At 37.5% G+C, this 19,412-nt stretch overlaps 1 protein-coding gene across 3 annotated transcripts; it reads right to left on the bottom strand.

Annotated features, from left to right (window-relative positions):
* Window positions 1–651: 651 nt before the first annotated feature.
* On the bottom strand, window positions 652–8,601 carry LOC113275853. 3 transcript variants are annotated; one of them, XM_026525417.1, is made up of 19 exons: window positions 8,392–8,601; window positions 8,218–8,290; window positions 7,995–8,117; window positions 7,731–7,900; window positions 7,445–7,594; window positions 6,254–6,400; window positions 6,089–6,152; window positions 5,592–5,914; window positions 5,149–5,280; window positions 3,961–4,080; window positions 3,548–3,634; window positions 3,288–3,419; window positions 3,046–3,166; window positions 2,841–2,966; window positions 2,613–2,747; window positions 2,170–2,321; window positions 1,862–2,002; window positions 1,245–1,583; window positions 652–1,122 (listed from the first exon to the last, which is right to left on the bottom strand). In XM_026525417.1, exons 1-19 carry the CDS (start codon window positions 8,443–8,445, stop codon window positions 1,036–1,038), a joined length of 2,676 nt encoding a protein of 891 aa, XP_026381202.1. In that variant the 5' UTR covers window positions 8,446–8,601; the 3' UTR covers window positions 652–1,035. The 3 variants fall into 3 exon arrangements, with proteins under 3 accessions (XP_026381202.1, XP_026381203.1, XP_026381204.1); XM_026525418.1 differs by having other exon boundaries at window positions 6,089–6,149; XM_026525419.1 differs by having other exon boundaries at window positions 6,254–6,391.
* Between the last annotated feature and the right edge of the window lie 10,811 nt (window positions 8,602–19,412).

Genomic DNA, 19,412 nt, shown 5'->3' with positions numbered 1-19,412 from the left:
CTAAATGTCTTTTTCATCCAGAAATTGTTGATTTTGGTCTTTTTAACCAATTTTGTGAAACTTTAAGTTTTTCACTTTTCGTCAAACTTAAGCAGAAGGAAATTAGGATGGTCAGATTACTTCACAAACAAAAATTTTACGGAAAGTCAACTTATTGACTAGGTTTTCGTACATTTTATTCAATTATATGATATTGTGATTAGGGAGTAAATAAGAGTGAATTACAAATGAGAATTTGTATTAAATCGGAATATAGGAAAATTCTAGAATATTACCGGGAAAACAAAACACTGAAAGAAAAAAATAAGAAAAAATATCGAATGAGTTAGTATGCTCTCATTAAGCAACAAAACCACAACTTGAAACCCGGGTTGTTACGGCACGGGTCATATCCTAGTAATGTATATAAAAATCTAAGGAGTCGATTAAGGAGATGAATGTGCCAGTTATATTCTCCGACTATGAGAAGAAGCTGCACATCTTGCTGCCTCTTGCATTGGCACTGTAACCAAATGCCCTCTTAACAGTTCCTGTATGTGTATATAGAAATTATCATTCCATTATTCAATATCGGACAGGAAGATAATGTACTTAACGGACTTCAATTGCAGATTCAACAAACCCATTCAGGCAACCGATGGCGGTGGGAGATTGTGTTTTGTACCTTGCTTGCTATTCAAATTGCGTACTCTTTGGGGGAGACATTGATCCATCCAAAATTATTTTTCTCATCTTTCTCAGTTTATCTACTTTCTCATATATCTACTTTCTCATACACTGTTCCATCCAAATTGATCTCAATTCACAACAAATAATAATGATAAACTGAGAAAGGAGATAAATGGCTGACATTTTACATACTAATGTATTCTAATGTTACAAGCTAGACCACCTTCAAAAAAATTACAAGCTAGACCACCTTCAAAAAAAATTAAGAGCCCAAGTTCAAGCATTCGACCTCTCCAGCTATAACCAAATTTCTGTGTACCTTACAACCTGCAGGGCTAGGTCCAAAATTGCAGGTCCATTGAGCCATTATGTGTTTGTAAATGACTTCAGTTGATCATATGAAAGCTGCAATCTGTGTCTTTCTTCGAGATTCATGTTAAGTTCATTCGATGACTGCATTTACAAATAACCATTCTTTCAGTAACATTCAAAAGGTTGCCGTTGTTATAAACATCAAATGCAAATTTATAATGCTGGAGACACCTGTGTATTATCATACCCAATTTAGGGCTTACCTGTAGAGAGAGCAAGTTCTGCAAAACATATGTCATCTCTGCCTTACATGAAGACAGGGCTCGCCTGAGTTTCACATCCCCACGCATAAATATAAGAATAGAAGTGATTGCACTTATCCTGTTTGCCCGGTCAAATACAGGTTCATTGCATTGATGTGAAGGATCCAAGGGCTTTGCTTCAGCTATTAAGGATCCCATCAAGTTCAAGACAAGACTTAAAAGTCTGCCACTCCTATCAAACAGGAAAAAGCAAGGTACAAAATAATATTGGCATATCCGCATCTGATCTTTGTCATTAGACTCATCGTAATCGATGTCATCATTATCTTCTGGAATATACTGCAAAATATGAAGCATCTAGGATATGAGAATCAGATATTCATTCTTTCTTTGGCAAAATATGAACAGAAGGTAGTTGAAAGAAAAGAGAAGAATAGAGGAGATACCGACGTAATTTTATAAGTAATGAAGGTTTATATCATCACTGATGAACCAGAATGATCGAAAAAGAGAAAATATTTTCTTTTTAGAGTGCAAATAACATGTGAAGAGGCAAATGCAATCAGGAAATTTAGAGAACAATAAATTGAGAAATTGAACGAAGACAGGATACTTACGGAAGCAGCATCAAGCAGATATTGCAACAGAGAGTTGGCTAAATTGCTAATACTCTGCTCAGGGAGTATTGTTGGTTTGGAATCCAGTAGAACAAGTAATCTGAGCATGGCACGCTTGTTGTCTAACAGTGGGTTTAGAGACTGTAGGTCAAACAGCGACCACGTGAGAGAGTAATCCAATATTTTTTTACAGGACATATACTGAGAAAAGCAGTACTAACACACATGCTCTGTTCCGATCGATCGGAATCGGATTCATACAGATTGAAAAGAAAGAAAAAAAGGTGAAAAAAGAGTTTACTCCTCACCAACTCAGAGACCATAATCCTCTGTAGCATCTGCAGAATTGTAGCATCATCACCTATGTGAGACAAGCAAGAACACACAACGTCTGTCACAGCCTTAACTGTTTGATAATGGGAAGTGCTCTTCTTGTTGTTTGCGGCACATTCTGAATTTTCTGCCAAGTTCAGATTAACTTGTCAAAATGGATGCAAGAAGAGAATCAAAGGACATCTGTCAGCTCATGCATCCATTTTCTCCATGGGAAACCCCTATCCATTATAGAAACAAAAGAGAAAAGCAAATGCGCAACTAGGGTACTCAGTGGAGGCAGGTCTTTGCATCTGATCTCTGAGTTAATTGAATTGATACTTTTAAACGATAAACAATTTCCCACTTCTGTGCAATATCTTGTTTTCTGATGAAAGGAGACATTTACGAAATTAATAAAACGTTATGCTGGTGTTACCTGGGGTAATTGTAAAGCGTGTCAGCAAAGTGACACAGAAACTGATATAGTCCGCAATCTGGATGTGCCCGGCTTTATGGGATGAGTCAAGCACTTCTATGATCCGAAATAAGACAAATGGTTCCAAAGTGTTACCTGCTTCCATATAGAAAGAAAAGAAGTGAGGATACATTCCCAAAAACAATCCAAATGGAACTTCAAGAAAATTCAAAACAATTGAGTACTCACATAGACAGCAAGAAGCTAATGACCGAAGCAGAAGTGGATCCAAACTGGAGAAATAATACAAAGAAGAAACAGCAAGTTCCTGGCAGTCTCTAGGAAGCTTTACAAAAGGACCATTGTGCATAGCTCCTGTGGTAAGGACGTAAGTGAACATGACGGAAGATGATATGCTTTCAACTTATGTTAATTAATATGTGTTGATTAGTACCTTCAGCTTGAGGAGTACTGTAGAACTCTGTTAATGATTTTTGTAAGTTATCGTACCCCGAAGCAAGGGATGGGTTTATTGGAGCACATTGTCCTAGACGAAGAAGAAAAAGCAAAATAACCTACAAGTAGCATGTTCGTTTTAATGTTAATAAAAAGATACAGCTTTTCATAAAACATCATGGAACTAAGAAAAAACTATCCTTTTCAATATTAGCATTGAGGGCAGATCCGAATGCGCACCTTAGAAGATGAAGGGTGTCCATCACCTAACTGGACCAGCAAATGAGGAAGCTCTTGAATCCAACTAATCTGAAAGTCTAATATCTCCGATTCACTTGTATCTGCAAATAGTGCAGAGGTGTCCCTGTTTGACTTGAAGAAAAGAACAGTGCAGAGGTTTAGGGCATTGCATGAAATGGACATGAAAAAAATGTGATGTACAGATGATTAAAGATGACTATACAAATATGACATCAGAACCAAAGGAAGCAAGCACTTACAGGAAGTAACAGTTCTTCGATCGCATTTACACAAGCAACATTGAGTGCAGAATTTGGTTTGCAACCTTTGAATGTGTTAGTAAACGCCTGCAGACAAAATAGTATAAAAAAAAATGTTCTCAGAGGACAACATTATAAGCGCCCTTACGTTAAAAGAAGGACAAACTGAACGGTCATAAAAATGTAACTGCAGCATTGATACTTGAATCTAGAAATCATTTAAGGGTTCCGACAATGTTAGACAAATAAACTTTATTAATAAGACAAAGTCACATCCTTGATCTGGAAAATGATGAGTGACCCCAAAAATTAGTGTGTTTGAAATTGCTCAACAAAGGAAACGAGGAAAAAAAAAGGAACAAATGGAAGAGCAGAAAAGATAATAACAGAAAACAGAAGAAAGAAAATCAAACCTGTAGAAGGCGAAATTTCCAATCGCTTTGCACTCGTGATACTAGTCGTGGAATGAATGGAAGCAGCAAAACTGTATTATTTTCCCAGATGGACCCACTAGAGCGCGTACTACAACAAATCTGGAAATAGAGAACAGTTGCTAGTTAAAATAATTACGGCAATGCTATGGTAAAATGTATCCTGATTTCCACAAATATTCAAGGAACACGTGAAACATGAACGGGGAACCCAGCCGTAAAAATATCAAATCAACAAGCTTATCAAATAATTCTGAATCAAACACTAAAATCTATGCTTCTCAGCAATCACTTTGGAAAGGCTATGGTTGCAGCTAGGGTTTTGATATAACAAACTTTGACCAGTAAAAACAAGTCCCACTACTCTGAATCAAAGTTCTTTCATGAGAAAAAATAATCATTCATAATTGCTTTCGCTGTAATACAATTCTTTATTCAGGTATGTAATCAAGAGTAATTAATTTCTCTTCCATCCACAAATTATTCATAGATAAAAAACTATCGAAGTCCATGGGCCCTAACTAATCTTGAAAACCGGGTTACAAGGATTGGACTCAGGTGAAGCAGAGGAGGTGTGGTCATATTAGACTCATCACAAATTAATAGATAAAAACTAAATAACTATCCAAGTCCACGGGCACTAACTAATCTTGAAAACCGAGATACAAGGATTGGACTAGAGTGAAGCAGAGGTGTGGTCATATTAGACTCATAACAAATTATTTACCTGCTCTGATACCGTATTAAAGTTCATGGGCATGGCTAATCTTGAATACTGGCTTACAACGATAGAACTGCCCAAGGCTTATTAACTGCAGGATCTTAAGCTGCCCATCCAATGTGAGGCTATTATCAGCAATAACTGACACCTACGAAACTTTCGACCTTTCAAAACTTAAGTACATACAGGCAGCTCAAATGAGGAATATCCTAATAAGGTTGTTCAAGTAGATAACAAGACTATGTTCAGCTAAATTGTATAGAAACCTAAGACCGCCAACATAATTAATGGGGAAGCAAAACATCAAAACCGGGGATGCCTCCCATCAAGCTAAAACAAGAAGGCTTCCTCTAAATCGACTTGCGAAGCTAAAAATAACACATGGTAGTAAAGCTTTAAATAATTACAACATTTGAGAGAGATTACGGAAAAAATAGAAAGCAGCAAACCTGTGCAGACAAAGCATTTTCTATGAACAATAGGAACCTTCCACCCAAAATTGCAAGAGGATCGACGGCTTCACTTATGCGCATAAGGATTTCAGCTATCCCAACGTTCCACACATAATATATCTCATCATCCTACAAAATAGAGGCAGATTAAGCACCAATGACCCAACAAATGCGCTAATGGTTGTGTAGTACACGCAACATTACTAATCCAGCAATCCACATAATAGCAGATATCTCGGCTTTAAATATGACTGATCATGGATCATCTTATTGATAGGGAAAACATATTATGATACAAAAGCATCCACTTTCGGTTACAAGAGCGAGATCCAATTTTTAAAATAAATAAATAAATAATTCATGTAGACCAAAAATAAATCAGGACCATTCTGAAGGTACATTGGAAGTGTGTGTCATTCTCCAGGTAAAAGAGGACACACCTTTTGTGAAGGCTGATGAATTGGGTCGAGTGGGAAAATTTGCAACAACTTCTTCAATAACATCTGCATTGTAAACTTTCCCAAAACAAACTCGGCTCCTTTAGACATAGAAGGGACAAGAACCTCAAAACCTGTTCCGCTGCTACTGTTCCCAAGAATGAAAAATTTAACGGCAAGATCGATGCATTTAAGTACACATGACATACAATCAATTGACTTAACGTCGATTTGCGACATCACACGAACTGAAGAAGTAAGTTCTTGGAAACAATTGTACAAGATTTGCAAAAGGTCTTCTAACGTCGTAACAAGTGAAGCAAATCCTGCACAGAGAGGTGAAAGACTGGATATCTTTATTCCCTATAACTAAAATAAAGAAACCCAGAGGTTGTGAGGAACAATTTGAACAAAGAAATCAACATAAGCAGTTCCGTGAACATGCAAACATACTAGTAGTTTCTGTAGGAAAAATATACTTGTATGACCGACTCACTTACCAGTATTCTTCTTAGGTGCCTCAGATTCAAACGCATGCAGCGCTCCACTTGCATTGTTACACTTCTTTAGCAGAAAAGATTTTAAAAAAATATATCAATAACAGATAAATGAAATTCACATAAGATTCATAAAGAACAAATGGGTAAACTGGTATTCTAACGTACATTGTCGGATGCTGAGCCATTTTCTTTATTGACAAAAGGCAACAATGACAAGCAGCAAACTAATCCACCAAGAGCATTCTTGAGTTTGCCCTTGTCCTCTAAAAATATGTGATTCTTTCGCAAAATATCCCCATAATTCTGAAGAACCTATTACAGCCCAAAACTCAGAACAGCAACTTATAAACAAAGTCCAACAACAACCCACCAACTAGATGATGATAGTTTACAGCAAATACAAAGTCAGTGGTGCCTATTTCCAAATATTTGAGAAACATTGTTGAACAACATTAATTTCATACAAACAATGACAGCCCAAAGAAAAGGTTGCGTGACCAAGGCTTTACCAGGGCGAGGTTGGATTTTATCTTAATCCAATCTTGAATACAAAAATTATGGTAGCTCAATATGTTTTCAAGTTATGTTAAAAGAGAGTGACTCGGAAGTATATATCTACATGTTTGCTGTGACTAATATATTGTTAAACATCTAATTGAGAGGTTTTGGTAAGAGGCACATAGACAGACACAAACGTTAAAATAAAAAACCTGGGGATAACAAATTTCCTTTGGAATAAAAGAATCGCTCAATATGAAAACTTAGTCGTTTGAGTTAATGTGTATACAAATAAAAATGCATGCAATTGATGTCTAAAACATGTAGATACATAATTTAAGCTTAAAAAATGATGAAAATTTAATCATGAATATTATGTTTGAATGCTCGGTATGCCGGATGTGCTAGGAACTGAATGTGCAAGCTCTACATTAATTAAAACTTAAATAATAACCACTAAGTTGTGAGGGTGATGATTCACCATTCCTAGAACTGCACAACTTCATTTTTATTAGGATTAGCAAAAGAAGTTCTCAACTTTAAGTGATGTGCTAGATCAACAAGGCATCCTGCCTACACCTCTTTTCTGATTATTTTCAAAACAAGCAGCTCACTGGGTTGTGGCCTAAAGGAAAGCAATTGATGGTTTACAAGAACCCAGAGCAACCAATCCGAATTTCTAAGCCTCCTTCTAAAGTAAAGGAACATGGACACTGTGACAAACTAGCTAATTAAGTCCCAAGAAGATGGCAATCTGACATCGACATGTTTACCCTAAAGTAGACACATTCATCGTCACACAGCGAATTGAATCTAGTAAATAATAACAAGAGTATACTGAGAAATTGTTCAACATACCTTTTCAGCTGAAGATAAAAATGAAGATGGATAATGCTGGACAACCAGGTCAAAGAATTTAAAAGCCATCAACCGGATATCGATTGCTAAATGTGTCATTGCGTTAAATATGTACGCCATTATCAGGGAAATAAATGGTCCGGACGCATCCTGAAAATAAATAAATTAGTGAATGTTATGCAGAAAATAACAAAGTACGTTATTAATGACAAGGTGATTACACTTTAGTATTACAAAAAGCATATACATGTACATTACATGTAGGTACACAAGTCTTTTAAATTACCTCTAGTGAACCAGGGAAAATCACAGTTTTCAGAAGTAGAAATAACGCTTCACGGACCGCTTTATCTTCATCACTTATACGTTCACGAAGCTTTTCAATAATAGCAAGTCTATGCACTTTCAACTCATTTGGATATTTAATCGTTAAGTCACCAATACCCACAACCGCATCTTTTTGCGAAACAAAACAAAGTTTTCATACCAGTAAAAAAACAAATTCCACTACTCTATACAAAACCTAAAATGTAGAATACTCAAATATTACCTTTTCGAACTTTAGCATTGTGATGAGATGTTTGCTGAAGCAACTCTTTCAAAGTTAACCCTTTTTTACTCAATGCCAAACCAAGTCTCTCTGATGCCACACTTTGTTCAGGTAAAATAATTGCTGTTTCATATGAGTCCATCAATAACCCATCAACTAAACCATTTTTCCTCATATAAATCAATAAAAAAGAATGCATTTTTAAGGAAAAAAAATCGAGTACCTTTTGATTGGATGTTAGTGTTGGTATCATTCTTTGCTGGGGGTAATTTCCTTCCAATCTTTCGTTTGAATTTCTGCATACAAATTCATTCAGAAATAAAAATCCAGAGTAGTATCAGAGATACAAAGAAAGAGGAAAAAATTGGAAAAGGGGAAGAAAAAAAAATTCAATTACTTTAAAATCTACACCACGTTTCTGCTGCTTTTTTGATGTAGGTGGTTTCCCCATTGATTAAAAGCTTGGGGTTTCAGAGAGGGTTCTGTACTGTAATCGATAGAGCTTAGTGAAGAAAAACTTGGAGGAGGAAGTAGAAGAGAAAGGAAAGAATCAGGGTTTTTGGTTTTAACTGAAGATGGTTGTACTGTGAAAAGGTTACTATCGGAAGAAGAGGAAACACTTGTAAAACAATTGAGCTTAGGTCAGGGCTTCAATGCCTGAATGGTATAAAATGTAAATTATTCGTATTTCATAGGGGTAAAGTAAACATGAGGAGTAAACAGAGTTTTAGATCGTCAGATTATTGTCATATTTGTCTCACGCCCCGCATCCCACAATAGGGCCTAATGCCAATACTGGTACTATGCATGACGTCTAGGTCTTCCAAGGAAGCAAGGGCAATCCAATAGGAATCGACAAAAACCTGGATGGGCAAGCCAGGTTTTGGGCAGTGGCCAAATGCCGGTGTCACTGTGGCACAGTGGTAAAGTCACTGATGATGATACCGGTGATATGAGTGCAAAACTCGCCAGCACCATATTTTTTACCGATAAAAAAAACAGTGGCCAAATTATTTATCAAGGCAGATAGAGTCGGTGTACGATCGTCGGGCCGAGACTTCTCAATTATCTATCACAACGACTAAAACTTCACTTAGTACCAGAAAATTGCACGTCCATTTTTCCTTATAAGCATGTTCATCAAGCGTTGCCCCTTGAATTTAGCTTTCACACAGTACCAACTTACCCTTGTTTTGTGTAGGGTATAAATCCATAAAGGTTAATACCGACGCCTTCTTGTATGCATGATTAGCTTTTGAGTTTTGTCCAGTCATACAACATGCTTTGGACTTACACATAGGACATTGCAAGCATATTGCCACCTTCCTTACTTAGCTTAGGCATTGTTGAATGCATACGTTGATCTTGCTCGTGTCATGGGTACATCATCCAGGCTCGTGTTGTACTTTCCTTGCTCGTCCTTGATATGACAACAGATTATGCAAGTTCCACTAACTACCGGTATAGCTTACTTACCTAACCATGACCTATGCGTCGTTAGTGCATACCTATGTCGAACGAATTGATAGGAAGTATGAGCATCCAAGGAATGGACAACAACTTATCTCGTGAGGTATGACAACAATCTCTCTTGCATCGGATTACCGAGCCAGATGATATGAGATGCCAATATGCCGCAATCACCTCGCAATTAGATGATATTCGCGTCAAAATGTTGGATTATCAATGTTGCAACTTATTGCGGCTGCCTACGTACCCTCCTTCACACCTTGAAGGAATTAAGCACTGATCGTAGATCATCCTCGGAGGGACAAGCAACGAAATTATTATTTCATCTTCTTCATAACACTAATTAATTGAGGGTAATTTAGCATTAATAAAACTAGTAGGATAAGAGGTTTTAGAGGTTACTATTAAATGACCCTGTTTTCTCACTTTGTGAGCCCTCAGAACTAAAAATTTGGAGCCCCTATAATAGGTTTCTATATATATAGTATATAAAACTGAGGGGAAAACTAGTGGGATAAGAGGTTTCAGAGGTTACTATTAGTGGTAATTGATTATTTTTCCCTACTTTTGATGGGCTATACAAATATCCTTATCACATAATAAATATGTCCCTTCCTTGTAAAAGCCCATCAGGGGCCTAATATCAAATTATGGACTTCCAAATATACCCCCACTATATATTCAATTACAAAACCAAAATTCAGTTATAAACGGGAATAAAAACTGAAAGAGAGAGAGAGTTTCAGCTGCAGACGAGAGCTGAAATCGTGAAAAAAATTGAAATTCTTTTCTGTGAATCGACGAGAACTGCAAACAGATATTGGAATTCTTCTTCACCTCTTCATATTCTTCATCTTAATCAACAGAATCAGAGATTTTCAGTCCGTTTTTCAATTATTATTAATCAACAGAAACCACTAGATCTGTTTTCCTGAAACAAATTGGTAATGTTGATGTTTATTTGAAGATTAATAAAGTTGTTTTTGATGATTGCATGTTCGTTTCATAGATTTATATTTCCTTACTTTTGATTTCAGTGTTTTGTTGGTGTTGCAGAGATCGTGATTTATGTGGGAAGATTGATTTCGTGATTATTCTGTTAGATTGATTGGTTGATATTGATATAGTTTGATCTCGAGATCCTTATTCATCTCTTAAATTGGTACGTTTTGATTTTTTGATTTGTTATTTATATTTTTTTTTCTTAGATCTGCTTATCAACTTTGGTTTTATGTTTATGCTGAAATGTTGAAGAATCTTGTTTGTGATGAAATTTAGGCACTAGTGATTATGTTTTTGATGAGATGTTGATATTATTTTGGATCAACCTTGACTGTTGATACAAAACCTGAGATGATTTTTAGTTTATTTTGTGTCAACTGTTGTTGTTGATCCAAATTTCTGAACACAAAATGTTTGTATTTTGTGTTTTTATTTCTTCGGTAGATTGCAGTTAACCATTATGCATTCATTTTGTTGATAATGTAGCTTTTATTTTAGGTTTTTCACATTCCACATTGAATTTAAATTTCACGAGGGGGTGTAGCCCACGAGTGAGGTGCGACGTAATACTATATGTAGCTTAGGGTAGTTTAGACTGCTTTCTTTTTTGGTTTGCATTAAAATTCATGCTTTAACTACCTCTTATTGGGTTAAATGTGATATTTTACACAGATTTATTGGATCAACTGTGATTGTTGACTCAAAAAACTATCATTGCTTACACAGATTTATTGGATCAACTGTGATTGTTGATCCAAAACTGTGATTGTTGATTCATATTTATTGGATCAACTGTGATTGTTGATCCAAAACTGTAATTGGTGATCCATATTTATTGGATCAACTGTGATTTTTGATCCATATTTTCTGAATACCACTATCTGTTATGGTTTTTTGCAGGCCAAAGATGGTTGTTGCAGAGTTCAAATTTTGCAATCAGACCGTCTCGCATCCTGTTTCAGGATCAACTATTGTCAAGGATATGATATGTGTGATGAAACAAAAGTGGCCTTATGTTCCTGAAGACCTCATTCTTTTTGGTTATACTATAGATGGGATTTCAAATGTCATCAATCACGATTTGGATTTGAGGTTTTTCATTCACTACTGCAGCTCACAAGGGATTGACTTGGTGAAGTTTGTAACCCAGTTAAGGACTTTGCTGATTCGATTTCTTCATCATCTTCTTCTGCTCCTGCTCCATATTCTTCGTCATCATCAAGTTGTATTTCAAGCAATGAGGTAGTTGTTGTGGAAGACGCCAATGATGATGCGTGTTTGATCAAAAAGGTCCCAAAGAAGTCTGATGCTTGGGTCAACATCTTAACTGGAGTAGGGAAGTTGTTTAAAGGTGGTATTAAAGAAGTTAAGGATTCTGTGACAAAGTATGAAATAAATAGTGGTCGCAAATACAAATTAGTTAAGAGTGACTTTGTACGATACACGGTGGAGTGTAAGTTCAAAGAGAAGGAAAATTGTCGCTGGAGGTTTCACGCCTCTCTCCTTGCCAATACAAAAGGTATATTTCAATGCAAGAGATATATTGGAGAGCATTCATGTAGTTTAGCTTGTTCAGACCCATCAAAAGTTAGGATGAGAAAATCGTTTATGAAGAATATATTGGCAGATGATTTACGAGCATCGAAGAAGAAGAAGACTGGTTCTGACGTTATAGATTTATTCCGAATGGAATATGGATTTGAGCTCACGTATAGTCAGTCATACCATGGTTTAAATTCACCAAGCGATTTCTTTAGGGTGATGACATCAAGTCTTATTCAAACTTTGTTTGGTATAAAAATGATTGAACAGTACAATCCTGGAAGCGTCGTGAATTTTGAGTATGATAGTGTGACGCTGTTGATGGTGGTTTTTCGAATAGGGATAAAATTATAAAACTTTGTATATAAAGCGTTGACGCCCTGCAAGGGGATAAATCCATTTACGAAGTGATGAATGCAAAAAGCCTCTTCACTCATTGAGCAATTCAATATGTGTGGAACTCATTCAAAATGGTGCAACAATCCCAAATATTCTATGAATTTTCCTAGTAGCATTATCCATTTAATGCATTGTGCGCCTTGTATTTTCCTACGCTATGTTACGCAAGAAAACCCTCAATGTTGGCATGACATGACGACTAATGTTCACTCTCAGCAGAGTAGCATGAATCTCCCGAAGTGTCAGTATTGAGTTCTGCATGAAAGTTCACACAGGCTGCATCGTTCTCTGACAAAGAGATCTTCGTATCGACGCGCTTTTAGAAGCTAGCTCAATCGAACTCGTTTAAATTCCTCAAAGGAAAATCCAAATTGTCTATATTAGTCTCAAAAAACGATCACAGCCACACAATTTGGCCGCATGATCCAACAAGTGTAGCCTACTCCTAACAGAGCTAGGCAATCACCACGGTGACCACCATCGGGCCCACTAGTACCCTAGTAAATCAAGTCCCACTAGGTGAATTCCTAAGCACTACGAACGCAACCCTTATGGGTGTTCGCGGTGTTAAGAAACTAGCTCAAACGAGCTAAGACCGTTCAAAAAGGTCTTTAAGCAGCATGACCGTCCAACTTAGCCAGCCTAGTTGGACGACTAAGATCTTCTCTGGAATGATTAAAGAGGCGTTTACATGCACATTGGCGGTCCTACTTTCCCCCTGCTCAATCGACCTTCCCAAGGAAAGTTCATAAAGCAGCAAATCGTTTTCTCAAATTAAGGCAAACGCGCTTGTTTCCAAAACCCTAATTAGGGTGCGGCGGTAAGAAACTGTCGCAAATCGATCATGTCCGTCCAAATTGGAAAGCTTAATTGGACGGCTTAGATCGCGTTTCAGATGATCAAGGAAGTGCACATAAGATCACCGCCGGACAACATTGTCACCGTTCGGTCGACTTACTTGTGGGAAGTCAATCAGGAAGCAAATCGCTTGATCGAACTAGGGTGGACGCGGCTTTCCTGAAACCCTCATTCTTATTTGCGGAAGTATGCTACTGTCGCAAACGATCGTGACCACTCATTTTTGCCAGCCAAATCGAGTGGCTTAGATCTGATTTTAGATGACCCAGGAGATGTCAACAAGCTCACTGGAAGCTCTTCTTCAAATATTGCCAATCAGCTTACTCGAATCAGCGCACGACACTTGGATTCGATCAGTTAAAACTATGTGTTCGCGCGGCCACCAAACCCTAAATCAGCGATAGCTGATCGCTATCTCAAAGACATTTTGTTCGTCCGTCTTCGCCGACTTGGCCGGACGGCTTAGATTGAGTATTAAGCAATCTATGGGGCGTGGAAATGATCACCGGCCACCCCCCTTCCGCGAGAAATAATCGGACAAGATATGCTTTCGCTGCGGCTCCGGAGATCGCCCAAAAACGGCCCCTCGCGCTGCTTCAACAGCAGCCATTAACTGCCGCAAATCATCTCGACCACTAAACTTGGCCAGTCGATTTGAGCGATCCAGATCTAATTTAGATCGACCGGTAGGATTTTAGAATGGCTACCATCTGCCACTCGCCTACAGGGAGCGATCGACTAAGTAATAGCTCATCCCTGGAGCTACCAAACGATCGCCCAAACATGTCCGGTCACGCTCTTCTTTTAAGACGATCGACTCGCGATTAACTTAGACGAGCTTTAAAACAAAGGTGCTTCATCGACTATTTTGAGATGCTTAAAAGCGATGCTTTACGTGCATCGAGTACATACAATATCTTATATCGGCTTCACAAGCAACTTAGTTGTTTAACCTAATAGCGTCACGTGCTATTCTTTGCGGCAAGTCCCACGACTTGACCCACTTACTCGAGACATCAAACCTGTCAAAAAACTGGGGGATGCTCACTGGGGTATTGGTCTGGTGGTTTACAGTGTGCGGCGTGCAACGCGCCCATTACGAGAAAGCGTTAGGAAAAGACGGACAATCAGCAGTAATGAGAGTGGTGGGTGAAAGAGTGACCGATTTTCCCTCATAGCGGAAACATGACGATCACCACCACCTACACAACCCCACTACTCCATTAATGATTTTCCTCCACTTCCTAAGAGATCAGAGATTTGCACTCAATGACTTGTATAAATAGGCTTTCAGCCTATTTCAACGATAACACGAACAACGCAAGTGTTAATACAAGTATCCAGAAACCTTCAAGAACTGATAGCTTCCATTCTGCAAGCCAGTTCTAAATTCTGATACAAGTCATAAACAGAAACACCTTCATAATTAAACATTCTGATCTCAAACACCTTCTTCGCTTTCCTCCCTAAGATAAACCCTTCTCCTTCACTTGGTGACCGAATTGAATCTGGAACGACTATTTCTTGGTTTAGGCCAGAGTCTTACAGATTGATCTCTCGAATATAAAAGTACTCCTGTGCAGTGCATTGTTTAGGGTTTGAATTCGTTTCTCATCAACACACCCAAATTTACCAAGAACAGTAGAACCAGTTTTTACCCTCAAACAATAGGCAACCACAGTGGGAGATTAATCTCTCGGTTGCATGATCAATTTTCGATTTCATTTCAAATTTTTTAAATTTAAGATGGTGGATCTTAGGTCTGGATCAGCGACAAATCCTGATGTTATTGGCGCTGAAAACACCCCTGGTGTCCATATTCCTGCTGGTGACACCAATGTACCGCCTACCAGCACGATCAACACATCTCGCGGTACTACATCCTCAACCACCAACACTAGCGGCACAGAAGACACTCCCTTAGGCGTGACACCTCGAATCACCTGAGCCAGAGTCGTTGCCGCCACCAATATTTCTTTGAGCGTAACGCCACCGGTCGTTACTAGAGCTACTGCCACTTCTGATAGACACATTTTTGTGTCTAATTTGTCCTCGATGTTCTGTATTGTTGGTACTCGATTTCGTACTTATTATGGTGTTTTATGTGTTTGTAGGTATTTTTGGGAAATAAACATTTTTGGAAAATTCGGCTCGAAAAGTTGCACGGGGTACCCCCCCAGAAAAGTACTAAAGGAACCCTCATTTTGGATAAAGACACCCCCAAGCACCCCAGCTGTTAAAGATACCCATACTTCGGATAGGGGGAAACCATCATCTTCTTCATTTGAAACTGAATTTTGGCAGGAAACTTGTTTCTCACCTGCATAATTTTTTGTTCGAGATTTGAGACATTTTAGAGAGACTCAGTGGTTGAGAATTGTTGGGATGATGTGACTGGTCTTAACAGACATGGTATGGCTTATTTTGTCGGATAAAATTGGCTAGATTCTCGTGTTGAAGAAGACAGAGGCGTACATGCATGGGAAGATATTCTCCATTAAACTCATGGATATTTGGTCAGATTTTCTCTTGTTTTGGATATATACCAGCCTCTTATACTACAACAGGGTTGGTAAGTGCTTTCAATTCGATCAAAGAGGAAGATACACGGAATCTCGTGAAACAGGGGAAGAAAATATTCCCGAGAATATTTTTCTTCAATACCGAGTAATGGAAGATTTGTTGAAGTTATGGAGGATTATTTTCGGTTCTGGGAGGCTATTTAAGGTGTACGTAGAGAAGCAGAGGAGAGATGGAGAGTTTGGGAGAAGTTTAGATCGAGAACAGAGTGAAAAATCAAGTGGAAGGAAAATAGTTTTCTGCTGGTGCGTGAAGAACATTAGACCCTACAAAACTTTTGTTTATGCTACAGTGCCAGCGACAATTATCTTTTATCGTTCATTGCAACTGTTATTTTGTAACAATTGTAAGCGTTACAAATCTCTGTTTTTCATATATTTTCATCCTTGTAAACACCTTTTGAGCAATGGAAAATTCCTTTGAGTGTGTTTTCACCATGCGGAGCTAGAACCCATCACTGGGACAACGGAGGAAGTTGTTTTTCACCCATGTGGTAATTAAATTAATTCTTTTATAACTATTTGCATAGAATTTAATTGTTTTATTATTTCTATTAATTATTTGTTATTTTGTCTGATGTCGCATGCTTAGTTTTCATTACTTTTGATGCGTCAAGCTCACAACTTACAACTAATGTTTTATGAAATCTACTTTGGCAAACAATAGAGTTAATATTACTTTTATTTTGAGCTATAATTGTCTAGGATTAATTTCTGAACCACTTGAATATGAAAAACAATGAAATCCTGAATCCCAGTAAATTCTTCATCATGTAACAATACTTTTTATATAATTTCTTATTTTTAGTATTTTTATATTTAAGCCTAGAATCAATTCAACAAAGTCCGAGTGAACGAAAACCTTATTTACCACTATCAAAAATCCCATCAATTTTTGGCGTCGCCGACGCGGATTTGTTTATAGGTTTTATTTTATTTGTTATTTTTTACGCGTTTTGGTATTTTTTTTTTCTTTCAAATTTGGAGCTAAGCTAAGGAAAAGAGAAAGTGCTGAAAAGAAAGGAAAAGCCCAAAAAGGAAAGAAAAGAGAAATCCAAAAGGAGTGAAGAAGAAGATTTTGTAAATAATTTTATTTTTATTTTTTTAGAAATTGTAATTAAGGTTTTTATTTTTGGACATTTTTTTCTTCTTTTCTTTTGGACATTGAACATTGGACTTTATTTTTAAAACCCTACGGAAGGGTAGTTTTAAATAAACTGTTTGCAGAGAAGGACGACGATTATGATATCACCTCGTCCCCTCGGGTTCGTACATGACATAGGAGTCGTGGCCCGAGTCGACTTCAACGATTCATTCCCCGTCTGGAACGGGAGGTAAGAATTCTAAACACCTGTGAATCCCCTGTTAGAGGTTTTACTGGATGATTTCGTATGCATATATGTTGAGGACCTGAAATCGGATTTAATTTTCTAGTAAAGGGCAAGGCCTGGCCAAATCAAGATAAGTACTCGGATTTCATCACCGTTTCCTTATTTCCCGCCTTAGGAACACGTAACCTACGCGAACCTAAGCCTTAAAATTTGGACTAGAACGAGACCGATAGGGTAACGAGCTTATTAGGAAAGTCGTTCGGAAAATATTGGTTACTCTTTTGAGCATACTTTAAAGTTCATGATGGTTTCTGTGAGTTGAATACGCCGCCTTGTAACGCCGGTGAGGCCTTGGGTATCAAAGCTCCACTGGGCTTCCCTCATCTCTATTCAACTTACTTTAACTCGGATTGATTCCAGAGAGGTTTGTTCAGATTGTAACGAATTCCTTTTCGAAAGAATAAAAGCTAGTCTAGAAACAATCTAAGGGAGCCATCATGCTTTTTATTTGCTAGATAAATTAGGCTTGTTGTGGTCGAGTCAGCCTTCTTTGTATTTTTTTAGAATTCCCTTGCAGTTAGGATGTCGAACTGGTATATCCAATACAATGATTATTCGACTGAGCAACATGAACATTATTCTTTTTATGACCATAATGTGAATAGTGGTTGGGAACACCAAACTTTTGAAGATTACGGCTCATACCATGGTGAGCCCAATTACTATTCACATGAATACCGGTCATACGAGCAAAATTCCTATAATTCCTCTTCTCTAGATGAGGCACGTAAGATACTTGAGTCAACGCGTAAGTTACATGAGTCGACACGTAAGTCAGCGGACACAGATGACTTAGTTATAAACGAAAGAACTGTAAAAATGAGTGAACCTTCTTTAGAAGATTACCTCAGGAAGTTAGCTGAGTCAACATGTAAGTTAACTGAGTCGACACGTGAGTTTGCTGAGTCAACACGTAGGCTTGAGTTAGAGACGGAAGAAAGAATTGCTCTAATTACACTGAATTGCCAATACATTGCTTCAAAAATCAACCTTGAAAGTGAGGAAATTTTGTATTTACATAATCAAGATGACAAGGATAGAATTGGAAGTAATACTTTAGATGAGGTTCAACCATTTTCATGTTATTATGATTATGATGAGGATAGTGCTGATGAAGAATCTTAAATATTTAGGCACAGCGATCAGGAATTTGTTACTCCAATTGAGCTTGATAATGATAATGATATTTCTGGTTCAAATCCCGATAATTTTAATTATTATCCACCTATTCAAAAAGACGGGGATTTGACTAGAGATAATACCGTTTTAGACGAAGTTGTACTTCCTTTTGATTATGAAGCCAATGATGGTTTAGAGGAACGAGTTTATTTTGAGTCTAGTGATTTAGAAACAATAGTCTTAGACAAAGAAAGTGAACTCGTAATAATGAGTGAGGATGCACCTGATTACAACTTAGAAGAATCAATTGACCATTTTCAGGAATCTAATGATTTAGGAATTAGGGAAATTGTGACTAGTCTACCTAGAGACACTGAAAACTCTAAGTTTGGGGGTGATTATCACTTTCATGATGCCTTACATTTAACTCTTAAGTCCCCTCGTGTAGTACTTGACATTTGTGCCTCAACCATCTTACAAGATTATCTTCATACACTTTTTCCTGAACCTAGTTGTATCCGTAAGAGAGCTCAGTTGTTAGAAACCCATCCTCTGGTTGATGTGGTTAACCCAGGCTATGATACCAAGATTGACTTTGTTTTCCCACCAAAAACTTTTCTTCCAATTGTGGGAACATATGATTTTCATATGTGTCGGTTATTAAGTTTTGAGACTAAACCTAATTACTTTAGGAAAACAGGGTCGACACATTTTCTTAAGGAAAACCACCTCTTTCATTGTGGTCAACTGTGTGAGTCAAATATGATTGACTCAGAGGATCCCCAATTATTCAGGCTTTTGTTATGCGCTTCTAAGTTCTTAGTTGAGTATTTCCAGACTCTTCAGCCTGATCTTCAGAATACCTTTGAGAAAATCCAACCGATGAAATCTTTTTATTTAGACCCTTTTATAGAGCCTGAACCTGAACCACAACTAGATGTAGTTGTCTTAAACAAGCGTATGTTCGATGTCTTATTGGTTTGTTGTAGTTTCCTCTTCTTGTGGTTAGCACTTTTTGATCCAGATGACCCACAGTTATTCCGGCTACTGCTTTATGA

The sequence above is a fragment of the Papaver somniferum genome, chromosome 4 (assembly GCF_003573695.1).
Source record: "Papaver somniferum cultivar HN1 chromosome 4, ASM357369v1, whole genome shotgun sequence".
Classification (NCBI taxonomy): Eukaryota; Viridiplantae; Streptophyta; class Magnoliopsida; order Ranunculales; family Papaveraceae; genus Papaver; species Papaver somniferum.
Note: the sequence above shows the minus strand (reverse complement) of the source record. Positions and strands in the feature narration are given on the sequence as shown.

Excerpts from the sequence above, each read along its gene's own strand:
- LOC113275853 (XM_026525417.1), bottom strand. The coding sequence starts at position 8,445 with ATGGGGAAACCACCTACATCAAAAAAGCAGCAGAAACGTGGTGTAGAT. Across the intron at positions 3,420-3,547 it reads TCGAAGAACTGTTACTTCCT|TCAAACAGGGACACCTCTGC; the intron begins GTAAGTGCTTGC and ends CTTTTCTTCAAG. Across the intron at positions 2,967-3,045 it reads CAGTACTCCTCAAGCTGAAG|GAGCTATGCACAATGGTCCT; the intron begins GTACTAATCAAC and ends TCCTTACCACAG.